Source organism: Odontomachus brunneus, unplaced genomic scaffold (assembly GCF_010583005.1).
Source record: "Odontomachus brunneus isolate Ranch 3 - 2012 unplaced genomic scaffold, Obru_v1 Obru_scaffold_025, whole genome shotgun sequence".
In the NCBI taxonomy this organism is placed as follows: domain Eukaryota; kingdom Metazoa; phylum Arthropoda; class Insecta; order Hymenoptera; family Formicidae; genus Odontomachus; species Odontomachus brunneus.
The window spans coordinates 103063-123587 of NW_022639475.1; the positions used below are offsets into that span (position 1 = coordinate 103063).

At 41.2% G+C, this 20525-nt stretch overlaps 2 protein-coding genes across 5 annotated transcripts in view; one reads left to right on the top strand and one right to left on the bottom strand.

Moving 5' to 3' along the window:
* The window catches only part of LOC116842469 (peroxisomal leader peptide-processing protease), a 102705-nt gene extending 90880 nt beyond the window's left edge, over nt 1–11825 (top strand). The window contains exons 1-8 of one of the 3 annotated variants that reach the window (XM_032811730.1): nt 1735–1884; nt 2208–2392; nt 3972–4719; nt 6009–6175; nt 6268–6377; nt 6560–6752; nt 9884–10168; nt 10996–11825. In XM_032811730.1, coding sequence (XP_032667621.1) covers nt 4046–4719; nt 6009–6175; nt 6268–6377; nt 6560–6752; nt 9884–10168; nt 10996–11090 — 1524 coding nt within the window. In that variant the 5' untranslated portion in view covers nt 1735–1884; nt 2208–2392; nt 3972–4045 and the 3' untranslated portion in view covers nt 11091–11825. Of the gene's footprint in view, nt 1–1734; nt 2393–3971; nt 4720–6008; nt 6176–6267; nt 6378–6559; nt 6753–9883; nt 10169–10995 lie in introns of those variants that run through there. The other 2 variants (XM_032811729.1, XM_032811731.1) reach the window with 2 other exon arrangements.
* A 91-nt stretch (nt 11826–11916) lies between these two features.
* LOC116842465 (transmembrane protein adipocyte-associated 1 homolog) lies at nt 11917–20434 on the bottom strand. 2 transcript variants are annotated; one of them, XM_032811718.1, is made up of 8 exons: nt 19914–20434; nt 19136–19332; nt 17181–17476; nt 16899–17095; nt 16418–16478; nt 16143–16329; nt 15921–16050; nt 11917–14166 (listed from the first exon to the last, which is right to left on the bottom strand). In XM_032811718.1, the coding sequence occupies exons 2-8, from the start codon at nt 19282–19284 to the stop codon at nt 14014–14016; spliced, it is 1173 nt and encodes a 390-aa protein (XP_032667609.1). In that variant the 5' UTR covers nt 19285–19332; nt 19914–20434; the 3' UTR covers nt 11917–14013. The 2 variants fall into 2 exon arrangements, with proteins under 2 accessions (XP_032667609.1, XP_032667608.1); XM_032811717.1 differs by lacking the exon at nt 11917–14166 and having other exon boundaries at nt 14628–16050.
* Between the last annotated feature and the right edge of the window lie 91 nt (nt 20435–20525).

Here is a 20525-nt window from a genome sequence, read left to right on the forward strand (position 1 = left end):
AAAATATATATATATATATATATATATATATATATATATATATATATATATATATATATATATATATATATCTGAAAATTTTATATAAAAAAATATCTGAAAGATCCGAAATTATACTTATTACACAGCTCAGTAAAAATCTCCAAATTCATAAATATCTCAATATCGGTACATGTGTATATATATACACTGCAGTAATTACATTGCTTAATCAACATTTTACTGATAAATTATTAAAAAAATTTCACAGTTGTGTCATGAGATTTTTCAGATTTTGTTAGGCTAGAAAAAATTTGGTGCAATTGAAAACCGAGAGAACATACATTGATCGTTAAATATATAAATTAGTCGCGGTGTCAAAACTTTATTACCGGACGCAATAAAGATCATATTTTTAATAGCCCTTTGATAGTCTTTTTAAAAGTGAAGTTTGTTCGGTGTGTTAAGCGTCACCTTGAAATTTTCGTGTCCGTTTTGTTACCTGAATAACCTCAGGATAGCTATTACTACTTGGGCCACAAATAGGCAAAAACACGTGTTCGGGCCCGCACAATTTGGCTCTAGAATAGCACATGACGCAGTCCACACAGACCTACATACACACACATGCATACACACACACATGCGCAATCTCGCGCGCGCGTGTTTAACCTCATAGGATCGTTTCACCGCCATCTGAAGGTCCATAATCGTCATACTTCTTCTACGTCCGAGTATATTCCATAGACGCATTATGTATCATCATCTCGTCGTGGACTTTTCAAACGACCCCGTCTCGAGCGGAGCTCGCGTTTATTCTCGACTCCCGCGTGTCCTATCCGCCCCCTCTGGGGCTACTTTTTTTCTCATTTTTGTGACACGTGCCGTCAAACCAGTTCGCTACTACGTAGTAGCGTCCACTGTTCCAGGAAAACCAGACCTTCTAATACGTCACACTGTAAAAGTGTGACGTATTGCACGCGCGCGCTCTCTCCCTCTCTCTCTCTCTCTCTCTCTCTCTCTCTCTCTCTCTCTCTCTCTCTCTCTCTCTCTCTCTCTCTCTCTCTCTCTCTCTCTCTCTCTCTCTCTCTCTCTCTCTCTCTCTCTCTCTCTCTCTCTCTCTCTCTCTCTCTCTCTCTCTCTCTCTCTCTCTCTCTCTCTCTCTCTCTCTCTCTCTCTCTCTCTCTCTCTCTCTCTCTCTCTCTCTCTCTCTCTCTCTCTCTCTCTCTCTCTCTCTCTCTCTCTCTCTCTCTCTCTCTCTCTCTCTCTCTCTCTCTCTCTCTCTCTCTCTCTCTCTCTCTCTCTCTCTCTCTCTCTCTCTCTCTCTCTCTCTCTCTCTCTCTCTCTCTCTCTCTCTTTCTCGTCCTCCGTGGACGGCGTTTTCGCGCTCGCTCTCTTTTTTTCTGTCACGATTGGGCACATGTCGCGGCCTCTGCTGAGTCACGACTATTTTCAGCGCTTTTTTTTATTATCCTGTGAGAACTTTCCTGAAGCACGGTGTGCTCCACTTTGCTCGGCACACCGACGAACGCTGTGCAATTTCTGGCCGACTTGTGGAACGTTTCTCCTCGAGATTGAACAATTCTGGAATATTCCTGACGTACAAAAAGCTCCTCTTGCGAATAACGTGAAATTTCATTCGACCAATTTAGTTCGCACAGCATGCGAACGTGAACACTACAAACACACATGGTAGTGTCAAGTCTGCGTAAACATCAGGAAAGCGGTCGCTTCGCTTACAGAAGACAAATCTCTTGTTTGTATAATCAATGTCGAAGTTCCTCATTGCCGCGTATCATCACAACAGTCCTCTTTTACAGAGTCCGTTCTTAAAGCGCCCAGAAGACTAGTTCACCTCCGATTTGCGACTCGTAAAGACCGACGTGCTTCGATGTTGTGAACCGAGTATTTCGTGCAATTTTTCTTTTTGATCTAAGACGAATTGTTTTCTATATTCATTGGACCGATTTAATTTCGTGTCTTATCAAATGGATAATAACGCTGAATAATATCAGTCTTCCACGTGACGCGGCGAATAATATAACAGAACTAACAAGAAAATATCATATGAACTATTATCTTTATATAAATTGTTATATATATACATACATATATATAACCTTTATATATATATAATATATTTTCTTTATATAAATTATATTATACGAAACATTATCCTTATATAAATTATTATTGTAATAAGAAAACAATAAGAGAATATTATCTAGTAACGAGCGACATATGATCACGACAAAAGAAAACAGGGAGAAAGCAAGCCGCGTTTCGCGCAAGTGACTTCTTACAGGACGATATTCTCCTTTGAACGAACGATATTCCAAAACTCCGTCATCCGGAGGCCAGGAGGGTCGCCGAAGTCCGCCGCCTTTTTCCAGCCGCTTATGTTATCGTTCAGGTATGCGGCCGTAATCACATGGTGTTTACAGGGGGATAATATAGCTGTCGGGAGACAACCGAGAGAGCGGACGGGACAGACGGACGAACGCAAGTCACTCTTAACTCCTCTCCGCTCTTCCATTCCTAATCTCGTTCTCCTTGCACAACTCGCGCTCGCGGTGACTCACGATTACGCGACGGTGGCTGCGAGCGCGTGTGTGTATCTTTTTTTTCTTTCGTTCTTTCCTCTCCGCTCCTCTCGCTTCCCTCTGTCCTTTTCCTTCCCTGCCCCTCCTCCGTCGCGGGGCCCTTTTATCGCGCGAGCGCCGCGATTTCACGGTGCCGCGCTCGCGACAATTAACCCTTTCACCGTTGAATCGCGCGACGAATGTGGCAGCTGCGCTCCTGCGAGGGAGCGAGAAAGAGTGTCCCGATGTTTGATCGCTCAATATTCACTGCGTTGCGAAACGCGCTCTGTCGCTTTAGGTGTAACAGGTGCGACACCGCGCGCGCCGTGACGTCGTGCTCCGCGACCGGACCGGACCGGGGGCGGACAGGCACCGGGAGTTACTTTATTACATGTCATCGTCCGCGCGTCAACGGTCCTAACGACATGGTTCCCGACGGGAGGACGATGTTCACGTGAAATTTCCACCGCCAGAGCTTCGCGATTTGCAGTAATTACAGAGCAACGAGTACATTCGCGGAACGATCGGTTTTTCTTTACGATCTGATGTGCTGCTCCGCAATCGTCTATAAATGCAATTCTCCACTGTAATGAAATGCAAAGTAGAGTCCAGAGTTTAGATATACGCGTAGATTTAATTTTAAAGATGAAGTCGAAGACGTCGTTATTCATCACTTTCTTAACACTTGACAGTGCGTGATTTCATTCTGCAGTTATCATATTGTAAAAAATGTTTATCGATGATAATAATATGTTATATAGATAGACTATTATAATTATATAAATAGATATGTCTCATACATACACACTGAGGAAAAAAATCTGGTATTTGTAACTAAAATCACATAGAGAAATAATTACTATAAATTATGTTCACGAAAACTTTTTTTATTAAATTTTATTATAATGTATAGTCATAATATACATATCATTACTAGCATTTTACTATAAAAAGTATGGTTGAGGTAAAAAGAACCATAATTTATTTTAGTTAAATCCATTATTTTGTCCCTCAGTGTATACATTGAAGATATAATACTCTCTTGTCCATCAAGCAGAAACGGATTATTTAAACGGAAAAGAAACAGACAATTAACATCTATGAAATTAACACTTTGAAACACGAATTTTTCCGAAACCGACATACCATTCTAGTTGAAAATGAAGCGGTCGTTAGCTTGCTAAGAGCTGATTATTTCAGGAAGAATCCCCAGTCAGCTCCGTAAACGCTTCATTTTCGACTGTAAATAATTTGTCCACGATTTGTCTACATTTGTCCATAAATATCCATAATTTCGTTGTGTTCAACCTTGTAAAGTATTGTTGACAAAATGACAAGAATCTCCCTCAAGGAACGCGCGCATTATATTGCGATGTATACTTATCTTCCTTCTTTCCTTTCTATCGATAGTTCAAAAAGCGGCTGGCTGATCGAAACGATCTCTTTTTACGGACGGGACGTTCCAGCATCATTGAGAAAGAAGGATGTGCGAATTCGTTTCGGACGCATGGACAGGCAACGCGCTTCTGGTTCACTTGACGGATTACGCGTGGCTATATCCCACTCCGAAAAGTTCCGCGATCTCGATCTCACAGGATTGGGTACTTACGCATGGCACTATGCTGGAATCGACCATTCTCGAGTCCGAGGAAATATCGAAGTTCATCGAGAACATGGTACCAGGACAGCTGACGAGCGTGCCCGAGGAGCTCGCGGAAGAATTGGAATTTTCGGTGGTGCGCCAGCTGAAGACGGGTTACCAAAATCACATCGGCAAGGTCACCTTCGCCTGGTTATGTCCGCTTATCATGCACACCTTCAAGACGTTCTTCGACACGTGGAACTTCCACGATTGCGAAATATCCAAGTCGGTCCAACTACGCCGGATGCTCTTCCTGCTGATTCGTGTTAACTCGAGACACTCGTTTAAAATGTCAGGTGAACAAGCTCTGCAGTGCCTGCAGGAACAAATCTTGCCGCTGAGCTTCACCCGGGGCACGCCTGTAGAAATCATCTCGTCGCCGTTCGGTAATGTCTGGTTTATGAACTCGATAGCGCGGGGCATTGTCAGCAACGTTATCGGCGGCATCATCATGTTGGACACATATGTGTTCCCGAATAGCGAAGGTAGTCCTGTTTACATAACTTCACCGGACAGGTAATTACATAATTGACGACTATCGGATTAGTGGACCTTGCGTTTCTCATAGCGCTAGCTCTTAGTTCGGGTCTACAATAAATATGGTGAGCCTTTAGCCTTGCGCTCAAAACTGTGGCGTAATTTTCGGCCAATGTTTCTTACGGCCAATTTTCAGAAAATGTTTCTTACTGCTGAAATCATAATTCTTAAGCTTTAAACGAATCGACCAGATTCCAAGACCAATCGACCAGATCCTGTTAAAACAGCACAGAAAATGCTTTTTGACAGTAATTATGGGCCTTATCTATTGTAGACCCGAACTTATACTCGGTGTGAAATTTTACAGAAACTACATAAAGCTAAATGTACGGATTTATGTGTAAGGAGAGAATGTTTGTCTCTTCAAATACTGAGAACCCTAGATATATCGAACAAATAAACCTACTTAAAAGTTACACTCCGATTTCTTTCTAATTTGGCACAAATGTAGAAGTACAAAAAATATTTAGGTCATATTTTTTCATTTTAACCTTTGAGAAGATATAAATATTTTTGGTTTGTTGATTATGAATATGAAGTCAAATGTGTAAAATTATTTGTATAAATAATAAAATGTTTAAACAAAACATGTAAAAAGTTGAAAAAAATTATTTATACAAATAATTTCTCGATTTGACCGAGATTCAAATAATTTTTGACTAATTTAGCACAGATTTGAAATATTTCGGTTGGAATCCTGTTTAAAGAAATTTAGAATGGTTCGTGTCTCAGCTATGCCGATTTTGTTAAAATTATTTAACTATATTTTGTATTTAATTTTATTTCTTATGCATTTTTGTTGAAATTGTTGATGATAGGAGTAAGACATTAAAAAGCTATAAATTGGCTGTGAAACTTAAAATGTGGTAAAATGTCAAAATATGACCTAAATATTTTTTGTACTTCTACAATTGTGTCAAATTAAAAAGAAATCGAAGTGTACCTTTTAGGTAAGTTTATTTGTAAGTGAGCTCTTGAAATCTATTGGTGGCAGTTAAAAATTTTTGCAAAATTAGTGTGGCCATAAAAATATTAAGTTCACTTTCACATATTATGTAATCCATGAAGCAATTCTTACAGCATCTGAAGATGACCTTAAGATGATCTCAAATATAGAATCAGACCATAAATACTATTCTAAGCTTTTTATGGAATTTTTCTAATTTTTGACTACGGAGAATTTCACTCTCCAATTGAATCATTTATTTATTTCGCGATCGTATTTTAAGTTTTTTCATGTCGGAACATTATTGTCATATTATTACAAGCGAGAGCAGAAACCTCATCGGGATGGTAATCGTGTCGATGGTCTGGTGTCGCAACGAGTGGGTGCAGTATACCTTCGCCGCCAATCTCGCGCCGTGCTTAACAGTTTTGCAGCAAAGTTTTCCTACACCTTACACTAAGTTTGCCATACGCCACGATAATCAAACTGGTTCGTAAAACGCTGTCTTATGTTATGTCTCAACGCGATAACATTTATATCTATTTCCTGAATTCCCCTATTTCTATTTTTATTTAAAAAAGTTCTAGATAAAAGCGTCGTGATAATTGCCTGTGGGGATAAAAGAGGCACAGGCATTCTTGTGGATAAGGACACCGGAATTTTCTTGACATGTGCGCACGTCGTCGAGCAGGTAAAGTTGAATCGAAATTTTGAAAATTCTTGAGAGAGAAAGTAGAATATTAAAAAGACAAAAACAGGAGCTCGGTGACTAAGTGAACTTGATGCTTTATATTCGTTAAATCATGTAAAACAACGCGCAAGTCTCCGGCAAAGTTACGGGAATTACTCAAAGCAAACTCTGATATGCTACAGGCACCACAAACGCAGATATCAGTCATCGTATTTAGAGTCAGTAAAGATAATCCCTATTTAAACATGACGGCAGAGTTATTGTTCAGAAGTCCGAAAAATATCCCTTACGACGTCGCTGTATTGAAGGTGAAACCGAGCGAGTTGGATCCATCGTTGGAACCCATACAGTTCTCCGATGCTCCAATCATGCCAGGTAATGTCGTATCAATCGTATGCGCGTGACAAAGATCCGTGAAGACTGGCGTAACAGTCTTACAAATAGATTGAAATAAATAAATTGAAATGTATTGTGCAACTATAAGTTATTAGAATTTTCTAATCGTACGCATTATTGATCTATTATTAATCGATTGGTCTATTAACCTTTCATATACACACTTATTTTTTCAACCTTCGCATATACATTGGGTGGTTGCCACCCATAGAAATTTTCAAACAGCTGTATCTTTTAAAATATTTATGCTAAAATTCTGAAAAAATTCATGGATTAACTTTAATATTTATAGGAAGTATTTACATATTTTTGGTATTAAAATTTAAGAAATTTCATATTAAAAAAATTATTATATTTCGCGATTTAAAAAAAAAGTGAGTTTTTGCAAAAAAATTTATAACTTATAATTTTTATTATTTTTAAGTAAAAATTTAGCATTTTATTGTTGAAATATTTATCTTTAAGGAAAAAATTGTCTCGTAAGTCATCTCTGGAAAAAGTATTTTTTTTGAATATCAAAGTTCCACTATTTTCACTTCAGACGGCTGCCAGAAGCTAACTAACGCTTATTTTGCTACCAGAGTGGAATCAAAGCATAGTTAAGACCCCAAACTACAATTAGATGGCGACACTAGTTCCATTTATTACGGTACTTAAAAGGTACAGAGCGCTGAATTTTAGTTATGGGTGGTAACCACAGTATGTATACGAAAGATTAAATTAATTTATTGATTATCCCAAGAAGCCATGTGTCAAAACAATATATCTGTTTCTCCAATGTGATAAACACTTCACATTAATGTCCGGAAATAAATATATACGGTTACACGGGGGAAACGCAAAAGATTTCATTTGCCTAAATATGGTTGTCACAACAAAATATCATTTTTTTCTTATTCTTTGCTATCTGTCTATACGTGCTTGAGTAATATTATATGACGTGTTTGAGTAATACTATATGACGTGATCTCTATGAGTCTCTCAACCTTTGTCTTGCAAATCACAATAGATAAACAGTAATATTCCTTTAATTAAGAGGCAACCATATATAAGGATACAGTAAATGAACATCACGTGTTATAAACTTTATCTGTGAGAACTGTACAGATCGGTATATAGCAACAGTAACTTTTAAACAGTATCTATTCAACTTAAAATCACAAATGTTCTCTCTAACCGTAGAGAATGTGGATGCAGCAACCGTAGCAGTTTTTTCCGCGTAGAAAATAATAGTAACCTAATAAAATAGAATAAAGTAATAGTGATTTAAGTAATAGCAGTTTTTTCCGCGTAGAAAATAATAGTAATCTAATAAAATAGAATAAAGTAATAGTGATAGCCGCATACACATTGAAGCTATTATGTTAGTAGATGTATGTATATTTTCCATGAGATCACAATGTCTTCATCGTTTGAGACAGAAGAGCGAGTGTTTCACGAATGCCCGACATGGAATGAAGCAGAGCTTCGTGTGACTTCGCACGAAGATTCAGAAGTGACGCGTTGGCCGTAATAACGCGCGTCGCTCGAAATGGTTATCGGCTGGACAGAATTGCGGATGGTATATTGAAGCTCATTTCCGTAGCTTTCTCGTAATGGGAAAAAAATTAGCGGCATGCCCATCAACGGCGGCGTGTCGAGCGAGACATTTGCTGGCGCCTAGGACGCGTGGGACATTGACCTTCTTCAGGCGTTGGGGCAGAAATAACTTATAATTGCGAGAAATTGGGTCAATTGATCGTCGCTAGGGGTGAAATTGATATTTGGTCTCCTTCTTCTAACTCGTTGAAGCGCACATGAGTCGTCATATCCATTTACGCGATCGCAATAGAAGCCTATTATACCGCCGTTCTATAAAAGATCCTACTCTTTTATATTGACTGTGTCGCGCGTACGACACGAAACTTTTCGTGAGTATCTGCGTCACGGCACGAAAACAACATATTCGAACCGATTGCTCAAATGAAATTACATTAAATTCTTGGTCGGATAGGTCCGGAATCGATCGAAGTGTTTGGCACTGTCGCGACGGCCATCGAGACGCGAATTTTCGTACGCTTGTGTCAGGTCGATGTAAAGGATTCGTCGCTTTTTTGCGAAATTTGTACTTGCAAAGTGACCCATTTGGGTGCCAGAGTAAGGTAATAAGATGTTGGATCAAATTACAATCAATATTTAGCGACGGTCTATAGTCTTAAAGGTCTATTTTTCTTAAAACTGTGAATACTAAAAGAGAGAGAAAGAGAGAGAGAGAGTCAATATTAATATTAATATGACTCTTTATATATTTAGAAATAAAAAGACCCTGTTAGCCTTTGCCCATAACCTTGCTTTAAGGCTCCTGGGGAGTCGCATCATCCATCTCTTTTTAATGACGTCAGAAGCGAGAAAACGCATGCTAAAAATTCCTGCAAAATACGTCGAGATAAACAGATATATCCACAAAACGACATTTGCGATCGATTAAGTACACCTCTAAAATACTCCGTACACTTTCCTTTTGTTCTAAAAATCAATAGATAATCGGAAAATTAATATGACAAGATAATGAGGAAATTAGGTTAGAAAAGACGATTGCACGTCACATTTATTTTATAATTATCTGTTGATTGTTAGAACAAAAGGAAAGTGTACGGAGTATTTTAGAGGTGTACTTAATCGATCGCAAATGTCGTTTTGTGGATATATCTGTTTATCTCGACGTATTTTGCAGGAATTTTTAGCATGCGTTTTCTCGCTTCTGACGTCATTAAAAAGAGATGGATGATGCGACTCCCCAGGAGCCTTAAGACGTAAGCCGTAAGAAATTGACCAATCATAGTCGATTTTTAGAAGAATAATCGACTGTAGTTGGTCAATTTCTTACGGCTTACGTCTTAAAGCAAAGCTGTGGACAAAGGCTTAGGCATTCGTATTGCCCGTCTGAGTCCATTTTAATCTTGTAAACTGTCCACACCTTGAGACTAAATGATTTCGTTTTCGATTTTATACGACGAACACACGACGAACCTCCGCAGCCAGCCTCGACCAAGCCTTCCCTCGCGATTTCCTAACGATAATACCCCGCGACGCGTCTACCCCAATGAGTATCCAATGGCGTTTGTCCGCAGGCGAGCCAGTGGTCGCCGTGGGATTCGCGTTCATGCTGTCTACCTGGCCGACCATGACCAGTGGTGTGGTCTCGAAATCGTTGGACTACATGCTCATAACGACCTGTTGCATCCAGGGCGGTTTCAGCGGCGGGCCGATAATCAGCCAGACGACCGGCAAAATGCTGGGAATGGTCGTTTCCAATATACAGACCGCCTGCAATAACGTGCGAATCCAGCGGATAAGCCTGTCGGTACCGGTCTTCGTGCTGAGGAAGCCCCTGCAGAAATACTTGCGCACTGACGGTCAGTAAACAAATCTAAATTGACTCTGACGATCTAACGACTATACAATTTGGACGCGGCGTGGAGACTGTAAGCACCCGAAGTCTTTCGCGCCGCCGAGACGAGGGGGTTTTTATCGTACCGTACACCGTATCAGCGACGCGATAGCTGGAAAAGCTCGATACGTCGGTGTGGTTGTACACCCTGAATCTTTAGGAGTGAAATTTCACTTAGAAAACGACCACACAGAGTCACCCGAATTCAATTGATTTCTCAATTATATAGAGTGAATACTTCATTCTGAATTGTTAAGTGAAGATCTTTACTCGAAATTAGCAGGCAAATCTGATGTAGTATTCCACTTTTACAAGGACATGTCGATCCATTAGCTCACGGATGTGATTTTTTAAAAAGCGACAAAGCGTGATCTGTGTTTATTGTTATAAAGCTATCGCATTAGCTTATGTTAAGTACCAACAACTTTTCAGGAGAGCCGTTTGAATGCTTTTAACTTTGTAATAAGAAACACTGTGTTGCCTGTTTTGAAAAAAAGTCATTTTAACATAACTGTAACCCAATGGATCAGCATTCACTCTGACTGAATCATATTGAGTCATGTTGAGTTCGCTCACATTGAGTCAGAATCCGCTGTAAGCTCGACTGGAACATTCACTTTTGAGATTGGCAGTATTTTCACTACCGCTTCGCGTAAAAATACTGGCGCTTTTCGCTTCTAAGTGAGATTCCAACCCAAGAAATTTAGAGTGTACGAAATACTCCTGGATGCATTAATGATCGAACGTGTCTTTTGCGAGCGCAATATGCATTCGCGTTTGTTTCCATTTCAGATATACACGTGATGCAGGATTTCGTAAACAATGACCCCATCGTGCGGAAGATCTGGGATATGGATGTGGGTGTTAATCTCTCGGCCAAACTGTGAACAGACTCTATAAGATAGGTTTCACGATATTGACAACGGATCCGCGTCGACGCGCGTATCGCGCGATTATTCGCGATTCGATTTGTACACACGGACTATTTATACATGTATATTGCGGAATATTGAGAGCCGTGTGAGTCACGCTAGACCTGCCGATCCCGACACGCTCGACACGCCGAGCTGGCGGACACAATCTTGCCGTCGAATCTCGTTGAATAATGCGCGCCATTGACCGAGTTCGACGTGAAGAGAAAGTTTTTCATGACGTCAAGTGTGTACCGATCACGAAGCGACTCGAGTCAACGATCCCGTCTCGCGCATGACGAGGATTTCGCTGACTGATTGTGCGGACCCGTACACTGGTCGCGGATATTGAATCTTCGAGCCGGCGTTCGAGTGTCATATAAATTTGTAACATTTGCCTTTCACTGACTTTTTTTATGAAAATACGACTTCTTCCATATTTTTAGTCTTTGTATTTCACGAAGGGACGCGATCATATTATACGATTTGTAAAAAATTATTGCTCGCTACACACATATGTATGTGTCGTGTAACGTCTCGTCTATCCGAAGTAGCTTTCGTCGTGCGGATATACCCGCCTCGCCATCTAACAAACGCTCGAGCAACTAAAATTCCCGCTTCTTCGCATGTTCGAGCCACTCTTGCTTTTCTGATCAAGATGTAATTAATTAGCAGCGAGTTTCTAAATAAAAGACGAAAAAAGGATCAGTATTTCTTTCTTTTTTTCTTTCTTTTTCTGAATTTCCTCGTCGCGGACAAGTCGGGTATGTGTGAATGAGATGCACGAGAAAACGCGAGGCGGTACATTGAAATGCAATTTATTTCATCTTCCCTCCTCCTCTTCTTAATTAAATATAGTTGCATTACGCGGTCACAATATTGCCTTATACACTGCACTCGATGCTTACAAAAGAATCACATGGTAAGACGATCGCGGATAACGTTCGTGGGAGGAGAGTGCAGGGTGAGTATTTCGCGGAGATGGTAAAAAGCAATTGCAAATTGACAGAGAGACTCGTCGTGTTAACATCGTTCCATGCATACCGTTTCGTATCGCATAAATTTATATACAAGATTCGAGTGGATTAACACTAGAAAATACACAGTAGTTACGTCACTACTAGCTTCCCTCGCTCCCAACTCTTCCCCTTTCTCACCGTTTCTTTTCTCTCGCGTTGGAGAGAGAACGGGGGAGGAGGAGAAATGTCTACGTTACAACCTCGTGAGACGCGTCTTCGAGAACACCCTAAACCACTAATTTTTCACCTAACCTTCGTTTTTTTTTTTTTCTTTCATCTTCCCTCCTGCGCGCTACCGATGAGCATCCGTTGATTGATTTGAAAGACGCAGGAGTTGGTGTCGTAGGACCCGCCGGAATTCGCCAGAATTCAATGACGATACGCTTACGCATAGATACGTATATAATATCGATAAATAAATATTTACATGTATATATATACACGCGCGCGCGCGCGGTATGTATATATATGTATATATTAATATATATATATAAATAGTACGCTCCCTTTTACACACTAGAGTACAGATCATGTATATACACCATGGATGGAGTCTTCGTAATAATTATTGGAGCATTCTGAAGAGAGAGAGAGTTCACCCCTCACGCCATCTCGCCCCGCCCCGCTTAAGAGTCTAACTTGTCCCTATCTCTGCGCGACATTTATTATCTTAATGACTCCTATTGTCCTTAATCGACCTAATGATTTTCGATGCAAAAGTAGGAAAATAGCGAGTGTCCGGCTTGCCGCTTCGCGCGCAGTCGGGCGGACCTTCGTGCGGCACGACGTCCACTTTAATGAGAAGGACGGAGAAACGATAAGCAAGTTTTCCAAAAGTTAAATCTCTAAGTTGTTTGTCTCTCTTTCTTTCTCTCTCTCTCTCTCTCTCTCTCTCTCTCTCTCTCGCTTGTTAGGAATCCACCGGGACACGACGGCCCCGCAATTCACGATACAAAACAATACGACACGAAAATAATGTGCCGCGCGGATGATTATCGCACTTGATATGTAGGATGTCCCAAAAGGTTGCGTACGGACGTCTCCCCCTTATCGCGCTTGAAGCGTCAGGTAGATTCGACGCACGCAGAACGGTGGAGAGGATCTCTCTCGATGATTCTCGACGGCTCTCTCGTTGCTATTCGACGGGAAGTTCCTCGAAGTGGTCCCGTCCTTCTCGAGATTCGGCTCGACTAAACTTCACCCAAACAGAAATTTCTTCGACGAGTGAGAATTTCCAGAGAAAGAGAGAGAGAGAGAGAGAGAGGGCACGCGAGTTTTGGGACGACCTATACATCTCGTACTTCCCGGACAAATGCGCGTGACGCTAATAAATATACTTAACGGCGAAAAGAAATTCTATTCTCGTGTGCAACAAGAATCTCTCGACGACCTACTACGATCGATGTAAGTACAAAACTAACACGAATCGATATTGATCTCTAATTGCTTCTCGCGGAAATGTCCTAAGTAAAGCGAACTAAAAATCATACAGAGATAATGAGCTCTTCTCTTCTCTTTTTGTTTCTTTTTTTTTGCTCTTTACGGTTTCTCCCAGCGTTTCGCAATCACGTTGGGCACGCCAACTATCACATGGAGACCGAAAGCATTCGTATTGTGTATTACGGCCCTAAAGTATTCAAGAGCGACTAGAATCCTTCGACAGGCTCACAGCGACCAGAGCTACTCTGTTGCCGATTCAGATTTTTCCCCTTCACTTTTAGCCGAGCAGGAGAATACCAGATTCTCCTGATCCTCCTTCACAGGGAGGATCTCACGAAGCTCTTTGCAGAATTGCGACTTGATCGTTGGATAATCGTTCATATCCAGTTTCGCTCGTGGTTCTTTCGTTTCACGCACACCGCGCCGACATTTACGACGGTTCATTGTTGGTAGCCATTCGGCGGGTTCTGCGTTTCTTGACTGTCTATACTGTAACCGGTAATACTATCTGGACTTTGCAGCGATGCCGCATAGAGCGGGTTGATCGGCGTAGCGTTCGTGTCGAATTGGGTCGAGTCATAAACACTGTGATTCTGCAAAAAGAAGAAGAACATTCCGCTTTGCGTTCTCTCCGATGCAAGCTCTTAATTAAGGAAGATTACTGCGAAGCTAACATATACAATGGCTACAATGTCTCTGCGTGCGCGATTCACCGGAAGTGTCTGTACATACAAAAGAGTCCCGTGAGGGGGATGCATCGATATACTCAGCAATATTGAATTCTGCAGTAATCACGAGCCGTGAAAGACGCTCGTGAAAACGAGAAAATAATCGCGCTTGTGTATCATCGCGACATTGAGAAGCTCGGTGCGAACAGTGCACACACCCACACACAGACGCACGCACGCGCAACGAAATGTCATTTCAAGAAATATTCACGAGATTCCAGCTGTCGTTTCCGCGTAAGAGAAAAAAAGCAGGGTGTATGCACCATTGCCAAGGCGATGCCATTGTGAGGTCGCCAAGTTAGTGTAAATAAATAAAACCAAGTGCATTGACTACATCAATATACGTTTAATTAAGATATCTCTAAACATGCTAAGTATTTACAAGTTAGTCGGGATAAAGCTCACGTGCGGTACCTCACCAATATGTATTATAATGCACAACTTAGCGATTACTAAGTAGACGTATATAATGGCAACAACCCTCCCCCGGCCGATATAATACGTCTCAATTTCCGTGTTAATCGATAAAACCAACCAATGAAATCAACAACGTAAAATTATCTACGAATATGTACAAGTAGACCAGCTACAGCGACGTGACGATCGTCGTAGGTAATAGGAATTATTTACAAAGACTCGGTTTGCGCGTAGGATTCTGGATGATCACGGGAGAACTCGAGATCGCGTCTTGTCTCATCTTTGCCGTAATGCTTCTGGAATTTCGGGGACGTTACGGACAACAGGTAATCGTTCAAACCGCCCGACTCTCGTTCCTTCGAATCGTTTCTGTTCTTTCTGTAAGTGTCGACTGTGCAGAAGGAAGTTGATCTAGGAAGTAACCGCTGCGTTACATTCGACACCTCCGCGGATACGTCGGGCGAGATATCGTCCGAGCGGATCTCGGGGAATTCCGCGTCGTGACGCCTCGTTATCATTAAATGACTCGAATGCATACTGGCGGCGCTACCCTTCACCAAAGCGTCGGTGTCGCTTGCTTGTTTTAGCGGAAATTCTTGCGGGTCTTCCGTATTGATATCGCGCGTGCCGCTGTCCAGGATGGACTGCAATGTATTCTCGAGTGCTGGTGCCGGGGTAACATCCGCGGAAGCACTACTACACTCGCGCGGGACGCGCTCGACCATGTGATCCACGCTGATCTTGTCTAAAGTGCTCTCTAAGCTGCTCTTCCTCGTTTGAGAGAACAGATTAACGTTGCTGTCGTTCGCTTTCGGCTTATAGAGGAAGTTACTAGCGGTTTCAGTCGAGAGAAGTAGATTCGAGACGCTACTGGGACCGCCGTACTTAATGTGTGCCACGGATACGGCCTTCCAACTCGGACCGGAGAATCTCAGGTCGGGCGAGCTCTTTTGAGAATCGGACTTGATCAAGGGGTAATTCGTGAACTCCGAGGTGCCTTTCTCCGCGCTGAGACGCCTACCTAAGCTCCTAACACCGGATGTTGAGCGGTACAATGTTACTTGCGAGTTGTACGGGTTCGCGTCGCTACTTTTCGGGTCTTTAGGCGACGTCAGGGAGTAGAGAGAAGCTCTTTGCTTGGAAATAAACGATTTCGATGCTTGGGAGTCATACAATGGCATGTGAATAGAAGGAGTATGGACCTGATAGATGTAATCGCTGTCGGTTTTCAAGGACGAGAAACTCTGTTGATGCGGTAACGACACCGTGTCTTCGTCCATTGCGTCGTCCACTTGCGCCTTGTAAGAGAACATTATCGACGGTTGCGAAACCCTAAAACAGAGCGGATTCCCGACATTTATCAGCCATGATCTCTCGACAGTTCTTATGCGAGAAATATATCGCCGAGTGAGGACGAAGCTTACCCGAAGAATTCCGACAGGAATGTATGGTAAACCAAAGGAGTAAAAAGAGTTAGATACACTGCTGCGGTGATATCCACGATGCACAGGCCCACTGGATTCTGCGTGTAGTTTAAGAAACCAGCGCCGATCGACTGCACTAGATCCAACGTCGCTAACGTTCCGGCATAAACGTAAAAGCTTTTCCGTGCTGTAACGAGAGACGCGTTAGAGCAGGTACGCAGCATTTGCGATTGATAACGAGGTGTGATCATGAATTCACATTGATAACTACTTACTAGGAAGGGCTAGACGGTCCCGCAACCGTGTCCATGGCAGTATCAATATAAAAAGATATATCTGAAAGCGACATTAACGATCTTAATGACACATGTTCACTTATTTAACAGAGAGTATTAGATTGGTGCGAGATACTTGTTATTTTTTAATTAAAATTGTAATTAAAATTTTGTAAAAAGTTTGTATCAAAAGAGGAAATCCTCGTGTTAGATGTTTAACAAAAAATACTGAGACAATGTTTATTTAATTGGTAAAAATTATTAATCCTTCGAAATTGGAGAATTTCGTTTTCTACTTTATTTCAACGTGACTCAGCTAGCAGAAATTTCTAAAAAACGTCTTAAAACGCCCTAAAAGACGTCCTATATACATCTTTTAGACGTCTTTAAGATGTCCTTAAGACATCTTTTAGAAGTTCCTGCTATTGCAGACGAATCTTTTGCGCCAGCCTAATAATAATAGTATGCGCAAGCATCGTACCGTGGTAAAAACGAGACTGCTGCAAAACCAAAACATCATTCCACCGTGACCGAACACGTAGAAGTCCCTGCTGGGAATGTGAAACGTATCATCCGGCAAGACTAACTCTAGCGTTCCTTGAGTAATCGTGAATGCCAAGGCTATGAGCGACGTAGCGAGCAATACTCTGCGAATGCTGGAGCGACTGTCCAAGTGGCCTAAGGAGGATCGCGAGAAAATTTACTTGTCAGCCTGAGGTACACACATCTATGCTCGTGAACTAAAAGCAGCTATTTCACTCACCGAACGCCAAACCGAATATAACTACGCTCATCTCGGTGGATAGTAGAAAAAATCTAACTGTGACCCAAAGCACCTTGTCGGCCTTACCGCCGACTGTTGCCGCCGCGTTCACCGTCATGGACACTACACAGCGCACCACCGATATCACAACGTTACAAATGACGAGACCGTAAAACGCTAAGAATATCGGACTACTCGTTGCGCGCAATTTAAGCCTCGCTCTGTTGAATCGCATGGCGATGAACAGGAGGAACAAGAGATTCGGCACTAAGATGACGACGTCCCATATTCGTACCCTGAAAAACAACAGACGCACACACACACACACGTACACTTGATTTCAATGCGGCTTGAACACTTCTTTCTTCGATGTAGTTTGAAAGCATCTTCGATGCAGAGTTCCAGGGCATTTATGTTTAAATTATGATATTCTACGTCTATAGATGTAGATAATGTAACTATGAGATGTTTATGTAGAGAAAAAATAATCTATTGATCTCATATTTAAGGAATGTATGGCTCTTGCTAAAAAATTACTTAAGAAGAGTTTATATTGTTATTTAATCTCTCTTTCTCTCTCTCTCTTTGGAACTCTAATGTAAATTTATAAACATTATTTTCTGAATGAGTCAGAGAATTCTTTAATTACATTCTTATCTTCAGAGCTTAATCTACCAATTTGTTACATTATATGAATTAAAACTTGAAAATTTTGTACAATTATCTATTTTTAAATATCATAATATAATTAATATCAAAAGATATGGTCACTGTCTCATAACATAGTTGTTCTCTCTCCTCTTTTTTTTGTATATTTTAATATAATTTATAATGTTTTACATAATTTACATTGTCTTTACATGACATGAAAGATTATGCAGGATAAATTACAAAATTATTAGCACTCCCCTTAGTTATTGCCACTTTAAACTAATCTAGTGTTTTGCAACCAGTATTTTGCATCTGTTCACAGTTTTAGTTATGAAGACTTCTTTTGAAGCTAAAGTTTACAGGCAAGAAGTTTAACTGCAATATTGATTGCATGAGAAACCAAATTTCTCCAAAGTGCCAATGACTAAAAGGAATGGCAAAAATTGTATGGTTTATTCTACACATTGTCTAGACAATATATAAGCAATAAATAATGTAAGCATAGTCTTGAAATATACACTTTGGTTTAGAACGCAGTCAATAGTCCAAGAGAACCTATTTTTGATTAAAAAATTCATGTATCAGGTGTGTATGCTCAAGAAATATATTTTCATTCTTATCAACAGAGCTATTCATAGTTCTCTATTTATCAAACAAAATTATATTCTTATATATTAATTTCACTATCCAAATAATGAATGTTAATTTAAAACTATTTTAATAATACTACTTTGACATGTTCACTCACTATAATATTACTTAAAGCAAAAAACAGATATTCTGGCCTGCAGTCAACCATTACACAAAACCAATATAGTGAATATTATTCTTTGTTCATGTTTTTGAGGTGCCACATATGTAACAGTAAGTTTTTTACACTTGAATAATATTATTTTTTATAGAGTAAATTATTCTGTAATGATGGTAATGGTCAGCTATATTGCTTTCACCATAAGATTATGTGTGCAAAATTGCGATACTCAGGATGAAATTTCTTATGCATAGTGCAGACAAATAGCATGAAACTTTCAACACAAATGTGTTTTGCTATGATAAATATTACTTTAAATTTTCGTACAATTCCAATAATTTTGTTTCAAGTAAATAAACTCCTTAATTTCCAAAAGTTAAATTCTCATTGGAGCGGCAGAATCGACTGCGTTCCAAGCTGCGTTGTAAGAAGAGAAGTGTTCAAACTGTTTTGAAATCGGATGTCACGCAAGATATAGTAGTTCACTCATCGTCCATTATTCGTCGAATTATTTGTATTATAACGTAGTGGTATACCGATTACGGTGCTATACCTGGAATCTCTAATCTCCTTGTATAGAATGAGCTTGCAGAAGTGCTCCTCATCGTCGAGCGCCGTGCTCACGTTGGGAATCATCGTGCTGCTCAAATCATACGTGTGTAACCAACTTTCGGACACCTCCTCCCTCTCGGCGCCGTACATTTCCCACCCTCTTGAGCGACGCGTCTAAATCCTCCTCCTGTGGTTCCACTGTTGGGGAAACAATGCACTGTCAAATTTCGACACGCGTGCTCGACAGCGACAATCGAACAACGCACGATCTTCGTGTTGACGCAAATGCCGCGGACCTATGCGGTACATATGTATCGAGAGATGACACATCAAATATCGGCTCTGACAAGTTGTTAAACAATACGATGTCGCACAACAAACATAACCTAAAACATCGTTCACAATCCTTGACAGCTCGGTAGCTTCGAGTCGCGCTGCGGGAGCGACACGCCAGGTAAACAGAGATCGCGATCGCGGACGAGTGATCCTGAGATCCTCCTACCGTGGCATGAATCTCGCTTCGACGCTACCGAAAAATCGATAAATAGCTGCCTATTGTGCGTAGCTGTGAAACAGTCGCCTGACAAACGTCCAGCTACACATACACAGAGAAAGAAAAAGAAGGAAAGAGAAAGAGAGTAAATGAGTGAGTGAGAGAAAGAGAGTGATGAGAGAAAGGAGCGAGTGAGGGAAAGAGAGAGCAAGAGAAAGAAAGTGCCTCTTGAGTCCGGCAACCGACTTGACTAATTAGATAAGACGACGGTTACTAATGCGCTTACCAATTACGAAGAGAACGTTCTCATTTTTTTCCCGCTGGGAAACTGCGTGTTTTCCAGCTTGCCGAGACGAGCACTCTGTTACGGACGCGTACTTTACAACTCTACTTGCTGCCTTTCCAGCGTCTGCGTCCGCACTTTCCGTTCTTCCTTTCGTCAGCTTCGCCCGCTCCGTCTCGCTCTCTCACGCTTTCTCGCTTTCCCTATCTCCCTCTTCCTCTCTCTCGCTTTCTGTCTCCGTCTCTCTATCGCACCCTGCCCTCGGTCTCGTGCGTTTCAATTGGCGTTTCGCTACGAGATCCCAGTGTCCATTCTGCCGAGCGATGCCTCGCGCTCCTCCTCCACGTCGTTAACTTTGGTGTTTTGACCGCACTACGAGCAGCAGCGTGAAAACTGGTTATTCAATCGCGAATTAAATGACAGCTCGACGTGAAGCCCGCGCGTCCACGCGTTTCCGATTAAAATCCCATCTTCTCGAACAGCGCAGCGCGAGTACGCGGAGAGTGGTGCGGGCGTGTTGACAGATGACGCCACGGTTCGTTCTTTCATCGCGGGGATTCTGCGCGTTTTAATTAATTACGCGCGATTATTCATTCTTTCGACGTAATGAAACAA